Source organism: Lepidochelys kempii, chromosome 6, assembly GCF_965140285.1.
Source record: "Lepidochelys kempii isolate rLepKem1 chromosome 6, rLepKem1.hap1, whole genome shotgun sequence".
Taxonomy (NCBI): Eukaryota; Metazoa; Chordata; order Testudines; family Cheloniidae; genus Lepidochelys; species Lepidochelys kempii.
Genome location: NC_136385.1, coordinates 79,503,922 through 79,516,315, shown reverse-complemented (window position 1 = coordinate 79,516,315; position 12,394 = coordinate 79,503,922). Strand labels below are relative to the sequence as shown.

Below are 12,394 nucleotides of genomic sequence, written 5' to 3'. Positions count from 1 at the left end.
AGGAGTGAGAGCTGCAGAATAAGGACAATGGATTTACTGGTAGGTAAAGTTTATGGGGAGAAAATCTAAAGGTTTGTCTGCACTAGAAATTTGTAACAGCGCACCTGCACCAATGCAGCTGTGCCACTGTAGCACATCTGGTGAAGACACTCTAAGCCAACAGGAGAGAGTTCTCCCATTGGTTTAATAATTCCACCTCTGCGAGAGGAGGTAGCTATGTCGGCGGGAGAAGCTACACCAGCACTTAGGTCGATATAATCCACACCCCTGAGTGACATCGTTATACCAAAGGAATAACTGGATAGTTTATTATCCACTACAACATTATCTGTAAGGAAAAAAGACTTTCAGGAGAGCTGGAAGTTTCTCAGAGAGACATTATTAAATACATCACACAAAATATCCTGACATGAAGGAAAGAGAGCAAGAATAATCAGAGGCCAAAAAGGAATCTTGCAAAAAAGTGGAAACATGGACAAAATGCTACAGATGAGTACAGAAGAATACCACAAACATGTAATGGACAAAATCAGAAAGGCAAAGGCACAAAATGAATTACACCTAGAAAGGGATATAAAAGGCAATATTAGAAGCAAGAGAAAGATGAACGAAAGTGATGATATTAAGAAGGCTGAGGTGTTTAATTTCCATTTTGCTTTAGTTTTCATAAAAAAGGCTATTGGTGATCAAATACTTAAAATTAATATTAACAACAATGGGGAAAAGAACACGTTAAAGAATATTTAGTTAAGTTAGATGTATTCAAGTCAGCAGGGCCTGATGAAATCCATCCTAGGGTACTTAAAGATCGTACTTAAAAAGTATCAAGCGTGGTCTGGCAGGACCGTCTTCCTGGTCTGGTACAGATCAGTATTTTCATTAATGACTTGAATAATGGAGTTGACAGCATGCTTATAAAAGTTGTAGACATGTTGGGAGGAGTTGCAGACACTTTGGAGGAGAGGATTAGAATTAAAAATGACAATAATAAATTGGAGAATTGGTCTGAAATCAATGACATTCAATAAAAAGATGTGCAAAGATGACATTCAATAAAAAAGAAGTGCAAATTATTACACTGAGGAAGGAAAAATCAAATACATGAATACACAATGGGGAAAAACTGGCTAGGCCACAGTACTGCTGAAAAGGATCTGGGGGTTATAGTGGATGACAAATTGAATATGTCAATAATGTGATGCAGTTGCAAAAAAGGTTAATATCATTTTGAGGTGTATTAATAGGAGTGTGATATGTTAGATGCGGGAAGTAACTGTCCCGCTCTAGTTGGCACTGTTGAAGTCTCTCCTGGAGTACTATGTCCAGCTCTGGATGGTGCACTTTAAGGCAATGTCTACACTACAATCTATGGTTGGGATTCCCCTGCATGAGCACACATACTCATATTAGCTCCCCAAAGAGACGCAGCAATAATATGAAAATACAACCACATGATAACAATCCCAGACTTGCCCATCTCGGAAGATCTCCAGCACCTTGCCCCCTGAGATGCTGCCTTACATCAAGAAATCCTTACTGGATAATGAGCAAAGCTCTTAAGACTTCGGGATTGTTACCAAATGACAAGGGGGATGGCTGTGGGGTAAAAATAGAGAGCAGTATAAAACCCATGACAGATAGCAGTCCTATCACACACACTGCTTTTAAAGGACTTTCAAAAAGAAAAATTAAGGCAGACCTTGACATTTCTTTTGTCATTCTTACAGTGGAATGACAGATTCACCCAAAATTTCTGATCACACTAGTCTGTTCAACAGTTGTCAGCACTAACCATCTTTCACTGGGCTACCGAGGGAATGTCTACACTGCAATTAAAAACCTGTGGCTGACCCATGCCACCTCACTTGGGCTAAGGTTCTTTTTAATTGACATGTAGATGTTCAGGCTCAGGCTGCAGCCCAAACTCGAATGCCTACATGGCAATTAAACAGCCTCTTAGCCCGAGTCAGCTGGTACAGGCCAGCTGTGGGTTTTTAACTGCAATGTAGACATATCCAGTGTGTCACATGACTCATGCTTCAGAAGAACTCTTGCTTTACTTGTTCCACAGTTATGTAATTTTCTCATTTGCATCCTAATGACTCTAATAACAGTACTAAAAGGAAGATACACAGTCCGTGATGACTCATTTTCAGCTTCCTTCTTCCCTTAAAAATGCATCATTTGTACATTTTATTGTTTATTCAAATCTGTAGGTCTAGGTGTTATGACTTAGCTTAGTTATCTGGTCCAGACATCTGTTTGGTGCATGTTAATATGTTAACTTGGACTCTGATCTTACTTGAATGATTTGCTAATACTGAGGTCAACATTTGTTGCCAATTTTCCCAACCAGCTGTTGCTTGCCTTGTATCATTCCTCCAATAGATGCAGTGCTTTCCCTGTACTGCCTCACTTCTACAAGGAGGTCTCTAATTTTATACTTTCCTTTGCCTCAATATTGATCCACGGTACAGTCTTGTGTTACTTAACTAATATAACACTAAATGAAGAAAAATTCTGTGGAAGACAATTCTGTGTAACTCTCAGATAACAGATACATGGCATCAGACATCTATCTTATGGTTTTAATACAGAACATATTTTTTACCATTAAAGCTGTTCTTTAGGGTGGTTCACTACTATCCAACATCTCTACTATGAAGTATCAGTCACTGTAAATTCCACTACATATGTTGCAATCTGACTGATATACTGTAATCATACTGTAATTTTAGATACTATACAATGGCATGCATCTATGGAAGACATGAATCAGGGAGTCTTATTTTGAAATGTAAAGCTACTTTAAATTTCAGATTTGTGGAAGAATTTTTTTTTAAATATTCAGCAAACTTGTAGATTGCATTCACCAATAAAAAAAAACTCTCTCAAGAGATATGTGTCTCCTTGTATTTAACACACAGTTGCAAAATAATTACCATCAGGTAAAATAAGTGGTTTTGAATTCTGTAAATATTGCTAAAAGGCTATTTTTAATTTAAAAATATTGGTTCAACATTTAAATATAACTTCTCTATAGCCCTACAGCACCATGTACCCCTTTTCTATTAAGATTTTGGCCCAGATCCTCAGCTGGTATACATCTGCCAAAGTTCTGCTGAAGTCAATGGAACTAAGCCAATTTATACCAGCTGAGAATCTGACCCTTTGCCTAGAACTATCATTTATCATGGCGAAAGTCAAATAAATAAAAATATGTATTTGAACTCATGTTCATTTTTATAATTTAATTCCCCTCTCTCCTAGCATGAGATTGGTGAAGCACGAGACTACAGGAAAAAGAGAGAAGTGAGGCCTCTAAAGATGGTCAAGGCAGCAGGGGCTCATGCTGAGTTTACTTACCATTTCCAACAGTATCAATGGTTCCCTCTGATGTCAACATCTGTGAAACCCATTGGTAAAGTGTGTGTCTCATTCCTCTCTAGTGCTTAGAATCATAGAATCATAGAATATCAGGGTTGGAAGGGACCTTAGGAGGTCATCTAGTCCAACCCCCTGCTCAAAAGCAGGACCCATCCCCAATTAAATCATCCCAGCCAGGGCTTTGTCAAGCCTGACCTTAAAAACTTTTAAGGAAGGAGATTCCACCACCTCCCTAGGCAACGCATTCCAGTGTTTCACCACCCTCCTAGTGAAAAAGTTTTTCCTAATATCCAACCTAAACCTCCCCCACTGCAACTTCAGACCATTACTCCTTGTCCTGTCCTCTTCCACCACCACTGAGAATAGTCTAGAACCATCCTCTCTGGAACTACCTCTCAGGTAGTTGAAAGCAGCTATCAAATCCCCCCTCATTCTTCTCTTCTGCAGACTAAACAATCCCAGTTCCCTCAGCCTCTCCTCATAAGTCATGTGTTCCAGACCCCTAATCATTTTTGTTGCCCTTTGCTGGACTCTTTCCAATTTATCCATATCCTTCAGGTAGTGTGGGGCCCAAAACTGGACACAGTACTCCAGATGAGGCCTCACCAATGTCGAATAGAGGGGGACGATCACATCCCTCGATCTGCTCGCTATGCCCCTACTTATACATCCCAAAATGCCATTGGCCTTCTTGGCAACAAGGGCACACTGCTGACTCATATCCAGCTTCTCGTCCACTGTCACCCCTAGGTCCTTTTCCGCAGAACTGCTGCCTAGCCATTCGGTCCCTAGTCTGTAGCTGTGCATTGGGTTCTTCCGTCCTAAGTGCAGGACCCTGCACTTATCCTTATTGAACCTCATCAGATTTGTACACATAGATGATGATAATCTACTACTGCTATTAGGGTTGTTTATTTTTTCCCCAGAGTTGAATGCTCCACTTGTAAGAGGATGGTGAAAAAAGCCCTTTTTTAAAAGTGGCTACAATCTACTGCTACTGAGTGCAATATACAACTGACTTTCTTGATAGATGTAACACAGGGGTAAACAGTGGCAAATAATTGGTTTATTGCCTATGAGAAGCAAGGCAAAGTTTGTAATCTCACATTATCCTGGATTTAAGTACACTTGTACCATATTTACTGAGGCCAGAAGCACAGTCATTACTACAGTATAGATGTATACTTTATACTGAAGTTACTGACAGATGAACACTCAGATGGACGGAAGCTTCTGCACCAGTAAAAGATTTGAGCCAAGAAAAATACGTTAAGTTTTCACAAACAATTTTGTCCTTACAAATGGGAAAATCAGCCACTTTATATCCTACCACAGATTATATCTTACATACTATAAGCAGAAGCTTTGGGGTTGATTTTAAAGCATGTAATTCCAAGAAAGGGAACGACTTCTGATTTTGCTATAAATATTTTGAATGGAATTCACATCCTAACTACATTCTGTAAGTGTTGTTTTGCTTCTGTCAGCCTGGGGTCAGGAGGACGCTCTCATGGTATATTTCTAATTTTTACATTTTTTCCTCATGCTTCAGTTGGCAGGATCCTGCAAGGTTTCTACAGAATTAAACTGATGCTCTTCTGAGTGATTTGTTGAGCCTGTAGTGTGAACACCTGTAATTTGCATGGACTACCTCCACTAAATTTCAGTTGCCAGTACAGTATTTATGCCAATGCACATCTATCTTGACTGCCACATACCCTTGCTGTTACAGTCTTGGGTCTATTCAGAGAAGCATGACAATTTTGTGCAAAAATGCTTGGTGGTTTTGTAATATAAAAAAAAATTCACTAGGAACCATTAAGATCACCTAGTTATTTCTACTTGTGACATAATCAAATTAGAACCAAGGTCTCAAAATGTAAAAGACAAAGGCATTAACGCTTTAAAATTACAAGATCCGTAAACCTCTGCTCTTCAAACATGCAAGATTGATCAATATGTCAACATTCCAGGATAATGCACAAAGGATTTTTATCTTTCCCAGTCTATTCTTGTTACTATACTTATAAAATCAAAACCCCCAAAACTTCATACATACTAGAAAATAGTCCATACCAAAAACCAATTTTGAAATGCTTTACTAGAATTGTTCTGCCAGCAACTTTACAAAGAACTGAACAACATGTTCACACATCTAGCTTCAAATAGATTTTCAAACACAGTCAACTAGAAGCTTTTCACTTTGTAAAAGTTCAAAAGTACATTCAAAATTATATGGGACCCATATTTGAGTTTAAAATTGACATACTTGCAAGGACAAGTAAGTATGTCAGTAAGTATGTCTCAGTAAGGTGTTTTCAAGAATAAATTTTAGGGTATATATTTTATATGCTATTTTAGTAAACAGATACACATTTTCAGTAAAATAAAATAAAGTTACACTAGAAAAAAGAAGATAATTTTCTGATTGAAATAAGTGAGAGGAAATCTTGTTGGGTTTTTTTATAGTTAGATTACTGCAAAATTGAGAAAGCAAAGAAGTCAAGGATATCAATCAGTGAAGAGAAGGAGAAAATTAATCCTGGAAAAAAACATTTTTGAAGATCTTACATCACAGATAAATAGCCTGAACAACAGTATTTTCAAGGATATGACATGATAGATAAATAGGCCAACCACCAGAAGAACAGCCCTAAAAGAATTCTGACTGAATTTTACAAGTGAGTATCCACAACCCTTTGAAAGGGCAGAGCATGTGCTCTCTCTTTCATCTTCTCTTCTGGCCAGTGTGGCAAGTAAGGGGAAGCAGTATCAGCACCTTATCTTCAATCTTGCCTTCAAGCCTTATCTTCACCTGATTGCTTTATATGATGAGAAAACTGGCACTGTGGATATAGGGAAAGTGGTAGATATCTTGACTTTAGCAAAGCTTTTAAAACGGTCTCCCTCAGTATTCTTGCCAGCAAGTTAAAAAAGTATGGATTGGATAAATGGACTATAAGGTGGATAGAAAGCCGGCTAGATTGTCGGGCTCAACAGGTACTGATCAACGGCTCAATGACTAGTTGGCAGCTGGTATCAAGCGGAGTGCCCCAGAGGTCGGTTTTGTTCCACATCTTTATTAATTATCTGGATGATGGGATTAATTGCACCCTCAGCAAGTTTTCAGATGACACTAGGTTAGGGGGGAGAGGTAGATATGATAGAGGGTAGGAATAGTGTCCAGAGTGACCTAGACAAATTGGAGGACTGGGCCAAAAGAAATCTGATGAGGTTCAACAAGGACAAGTGCAGAATCCTGCACTTAAGAAGGAAGAATCCCATGCACCGCTACAGGCTGGGGACCGACTGGCCGACTTAGCCAGTAGCAGTTCTGCAGAAAAGGACCTGGAGATTACAGTGGACGAGAAGCTGGACATGAGTCAGCAGTGTGCCCTTGTTGCCAAGAAGGCAAACGGCATATTGGACTGTATTAGTAGGAGCACTTCCAGCAGATCAAGGGAAATGATTATTCTCCTCTATTCGGCACCGGTGAGGCCACACCTGGAGTACTGCGTCCAGTTTTGGTTCCCCCACTACAGAAGGGATGTGGACAAATTGGAGAGAGTCCAGCAGAGGGCAACGAAAATGATTAGGGGGCTGGGGCACATGATTTACGAGGAGAGGCTAAGGAACTGGGGTTATTTAGTCTATAGAAGAGAAGAATGAGGGGGGATTTGAGAGCAACCTTCAACTACCTGAAGGGGGGTTCCAAAGAGGATGGAGCAAGGCTGTTCTCAGTGGTGGCAGATGACAGAACAAGAAGCAATGGTCTCAAGTTGCAGCGGGGGAGGTCTAGGTCAGATATCAGGAAACTCTATTTCACTAGGAGGGTGGTGAAGCACTGGAATGGGTTACCTAGGGAGGTGGTGAAATCTCCATCCTTAGAGGTTTTTAATGCCCAACTTGACAAAGCCCTGACTGGAATGATTTAGTGGGTGTTGTTTCCACTTTGAGGAGGAGATTGGCCTAGATGACCTCCTGAGGTCTCTTCCAACCCTAATATTCTATGATTCAATCCATCCTCTTCAGGGAAGCTGGATTAAACAATACCACTAGCTCTATTCTATTATATACAGTTTCTTATACTGCCCTTATTATTTTAGGGTAGCTATCCATCTTCCAGTAGTGAGGTAAGTGACATGACTAACATCTTAGAGAGACAAGGTGCATGAGGTAATATCTTTTATTGAACCAATTTCTGTAATAGACAAGCTTTCAAGCTACACAGAGCTCCTCTTCAGCTCTGGGAAAGGTTCTTAGATTGTACAGCTATGCTAGAAGGACAGAAGACACTGGATGTGGTTTAATTAGGTTGCAACTTGGTTATTAACTGTTTGGGAGTACCCAGCAGATAAACGTCTATAGTATCATTTCAATACATATCTGGTGGACTTCTGTCAGCCCTCCCCCTTTCCCATCATGATCCCCAGCACACCTGCTGCTGGGAGCTTACCATCCCACCTTGAATGAGGGTTAAGATGGATCATAAAGGGTGGGGTAATTGGCTTCCCGCTGTGCCAGTCAAAGTAGCCCCGAACCTGCCCTGTTTCTGCTCATTTAAGGAATACCTCCTTTAAATCCTTTACCAATCTATTTATCTGATGACTGTATCACTTCATTATGGAGTACCTGCACTGGACATCTGCCCCACATCAACATAATGAATTGCAACATCACAGCCTAACTCCTGTTCCACGTTTACCCTCAACGAATCCCTCCAGCCCCACAAACCTGTTGTGAGGAAGGTGAAAACCCCTGCACTTCGCCTAGGCCAATCTGGTGGTGAGGGAAAAATTCCTTCTCAGCCCACCCCTCAAGAAAGGAACGACTACTGCAGTGCCCATAGCAGTTCCTGACCAAACCTGGTATTTTGCCACTTCCATGTGTGGGAGGGTGAGTGCTGCTCCGCCTGGTTCAGGTAAAAGAGGGCTTCTCCTACTCAGCATGTACTTATATAACCTCCCTTCTGTTCCGGTCACCTAGTGGGATGGGTCACAGTGTGCCCACGTTGACATTTTCTCTCACAAAATTACACTTCCTCGGTCTCCCTCTCCTTAAAGAGGTACCTACCTTCATCCAGCAAGCCAGACAATAGGCCTCCCCGCCCCTTAATGTGTGGTGTAATCAGTGTCACAGCTAACTACAAGATCACATAGTCCAGCATAAGTAATTAGCACATATCCTAGGAGACCATGCAAGGTAAAGTGGCCCATTAACACCCCAGTAGTCATAGAACAAAAAGGAGGGTTAGTGGGCTACAGATTGTTATAATAAGCCATAAATCCAGTTCAATCTTGTATTTAGCTGTGACACTCTTAGTACCTTTCCCAGACCAGAAGACCACCTCTGTGCAGGTTGAAAGCTTGTCTCTCTCACCAACAGAAGTTGGTCCAATTTAAGTTATTACCTCATTCACCTTCTCTAATATTCTAGAACCGACACAAGTACAACAATACCGTGTGACTAATATCTGACACATGAGGTTTGTGCTTTCTCTCATCCTCTTCTTAGGAGGAGAATATGTTGACAGTGGAGTGTTTTGTTTTGGAAGATATATGTGTGTGTGTTTAAGTGTACATGCTGTTATGTGTTTATGTTCGAGAAGGCAAGGTTAAAAAAAAAAGGTGATTTGCACTCAAAAGTGGAAGGCGGTGAGGTTTGTGGCTGTCCTTGGTTCCTGGCTTAGTTTGTTCCAGAGCTTGGGACCACAACCTGAGAAAGTTCTGTCTCCTGCACAGAAGAGCTTTACCCTGGTAGTAGAAAGTTCAATTGTGCCAGAGGACTGGAACAGTCAACCATGATCTTCATCACAGAGCTTAAGGCAATTCTTTGGATAGGTCTGGCCCTGGTCATTGAAATGGGGGTGTTGAAGATGAGAACCAAGCCTCTGAACCTCACTTGATTTCTACAGGAAACCAGTGTAGAGGGCGGGGAATAGGTTTGATATGCTTGTGGCAGTCAGTATTGCTAAGGAGTGTTCAGTATTAGTTGGTGCTGTCTAAGGGCTGATGTCTTTGTGCCCACTTATACTGCACTGCTGTAGTTCAGATGGGAAGTATTGAAGACATATATAACCGCTACTAGGATGAGCTGGAGTCTCCTAGCCAACCAGAAATGGCAGAAAGTATTGCTTGTGGATGCTACTATGTGAGAGCTTAGCACTACTGAGGGATCTAGGCTACAGACTGAATTGACCAACTGTGGGGATGTACCATCAACCAAAGGAGACTTCACCATGACTGCAAATTCTGCCAAGTGCTTACCCTTGCCCACCAGCATCACCTCTGTTTTGCTTGCACTTAGCTCCAACCAGCTGTTCTTCATTCATGAACTGATCTCACTCCAGCATGCTGCCATCTTGGTGATAGTGGTATGGTCAGATGAAGTAAAGGATAAGCGTAGCTGTATGTTATCTCCATATTGCTGGCACTGAGTCCATGTTGTGTTATCTATTCAGCCTCATGTCGATTTTGAAAAGGACCAATGGATTCTTCTGGGACTTGTGGCGGGTTTTGTACTTTGTGAACCCCTTTGATTCCGGGGTGGGGTGGGGGGGGATTAACCCCGCCTCCCGGCTTCTACGCCAGTTCTACAACCTCCCTGGTAGTCAGGGCTCTATGGCCCCATGGCCAGAGTCCTTCTAAATCTTCTTCCCTCAGTGGGATAGCGCGGCCTAGAGGCCGGAATCCCTATAGTGCACTCCTAAAGCAGCATGGCCCAATGGCCAGAGTCTCCCGAAACTCTCTTCCTCCGGTGGGATAGCGTGGCCTAGCAGCCGGAGTCTCTATAGTGCGCTCCTAAAGCAGTGTGGCCTGAAGGCCTGAATCCCTCTAAGTCCTCTTTCCCTCGTAGGATAGTGCGGCCCAGCAGCCAGAGTTCATCTATCTCCTTTGAGGTAAGAGAGGGGTCAGTGAACTATGTAGTCAAATCAGAAGACAACTCAGAAGAATTACAATATATGAAATAAAATATTGTGTAAGTCACAGATCCTCCTACTAGTAATAACATAGTTTGGGCTAGATCTTCTTTCTGTTGTACAGACAGGGGGGTGGAGAGAAGAGTTCATACAAATTCTCTTTTGCAAAGTTAAAGACAAGACTTTTCCCTAACACTCAGGAAGGCATTAGGAGTTGGGAAGGGGGATGCTTGGTTACTCTTTCATATTTGTTAAGCAACATATCATGTTCCACGCACTTTTTATTAAATGTAAGTTTTAAAAATACTTCATCAGTCTTGATTTGCTTTTATGTACTGCAATACTAATATCTAGAGCTTCAAAAGGAAATTCACTTACAAGTGTTTAAGTGTTGAAAAAGTGTGAACTTGTTGTCTTTGAACATAAAGAAATTTAAAAAGGCCCTGAAATGTTTTCAATGAATAGCTAAATTTCAGAAAGCATATGGAAATACACATGCACTATAATTACTTACTGTTATAACTATAGTGTATAACCTCAATATACTGTTTTTGTGCAGAGTGACACTCTGAAAGAAATAATTGTCCTTAGCCCTGCCTGATGATCACAGAGTGAAAAGTTTGATAAACAGCAGCAAAAGACTGAAAAGGTGTAATACACAGAGGTTTTAAAACTTTAAATGTATATACTCATATTTTTCATTTTTCTGTAGTTTTTTTTTAAAAACATATTACAAAGGCGCAAACTTTGGGTTTTTTTCTTCTATGCAGATTAAAAGAAAAGAGCTGATAACTTTGTTAACTGATACATAATTCATATACAGTAACAAAGATTGCTTACCTTGATGGACTGACTATAAGGTCCTATGTTAGCAGGTGCCCAGTGAGAAATGCTCTGTACATGCATGATCTGTTTTTGATAACGGTGTACATCACCGATCGTAACGTCACACTTATGTGCAAGGCAATCCATACAAAAGAGTACTCCATCAAGCAATGGGGCTTCTACACATACTCTGAAAACATAAATAATGAAAGATTATATGATTATCTTATAGACTCAGAGAAATATAAGGCTGGAAGGTACCTTGAGAGATCATCAAGTCCAGCCTCCTGCACTAAGGCAGGACCAAGTAAACCTAAACCACCCGTGACAGGTGTTTGTCCAACCTGTTCATCCATCCATCTATCTAATCTATCTATCATGATTTAGCCTATTGAAAACAAGCCACTAAAAAGAGCTAGTAAGAGAGCAGCATCTCAGAGCCTATAGCTATTGAAGAAGAATTAAGTTTGTAGTATACACATAAAGGGGAGATATTTAACTCTCAGCAGAAATTCAACAGAAAATGACTTGTAAATGCTTGTTCTCTGGAAGTATCTTATAATACAGTCTTGTAAAATTCTACTCAGGAAAAATAACTTTTTTCACCACAGGCAAGAAAATATTTCCTCTTTCTGCCCACCACCCCACCATTAACATCATGATAAGGATGGGTGAGTAGATTTTCTGCTTGGGCTGCTAAATTTTCAAGACAATTTTGCAAATTTATTGTAGATCTATACCCTTGGGTCCGTGCTCCTAGCATGTTACTAGCGAGAATTCCCATAGCCAGGTCTCTGTGCATAATGCAATTATGCAGCCGTGCAAATGTGTGCATAATTCTTCTTTTGACCAAAATGCAGTATAAGTCTGCTTGTGCTTCATAAATAATCACAAAAAGCGATTTTCCTGCATCCTCCCAGCTTGTAACCTTTTTTCCTGTTCTTTTATAAGCTCCACATGAAGTGATAGGGGATTGTATGGCTAGCTATGCAAATGAGGGAGCAAAAGACATGCAGTAGCATGAAGAGCAGAAGAGGATGAAGCAGGAGGAGGGACTGTACTTAAAATACACTGAAGTGGAAATCTGCTCTTGTGCAGCTTTACGAGCTGTACAGTAAGGAGTAGAACCTGCCATGTTCTCCTCTTAGACTATGTAGAAAGAGAACTTCATGTCTTTGTGGATTAGTAACCCTGTATGGCTGCCTGCATCTCCTAGAAGCCTCTCCCCACTCCCTTTAAGGCAGCGCTTTAGCCTCTTCTCGT

General features: G+C 40.8%; 1 protein-coding gene across 7 annotated transcripts in view; it reads right to left on the bottom strand.

The window, feature by feature from the left end:
- DPH6 (diphthamine biosynthesis 6) overlaps window positions 1-12,394 on the bottom strand; it is a 368,925-nt gene that overhangs the window by 175,378 nt on the left and 181,153 nt on the right. For 6 of the 7 annotated variants that reach the window (XM_073348883.2, XM_078853339.1, XM_078853341.1 and 3 more), the window contains one exon: window positions 11,147-11,321. In XM_073348883.2, coding sequence (XP_073204984.1) covers window positions 11,147-11,321 — 175 coding nt within the window. Of the gene's footprint in view, window positions 1-845; window positions 952-11,146; window positions 11,322-12,394 lie in introns of those variants that run through there. The other variant, XM_073348884.2, reaches the window with a different exon arrangement.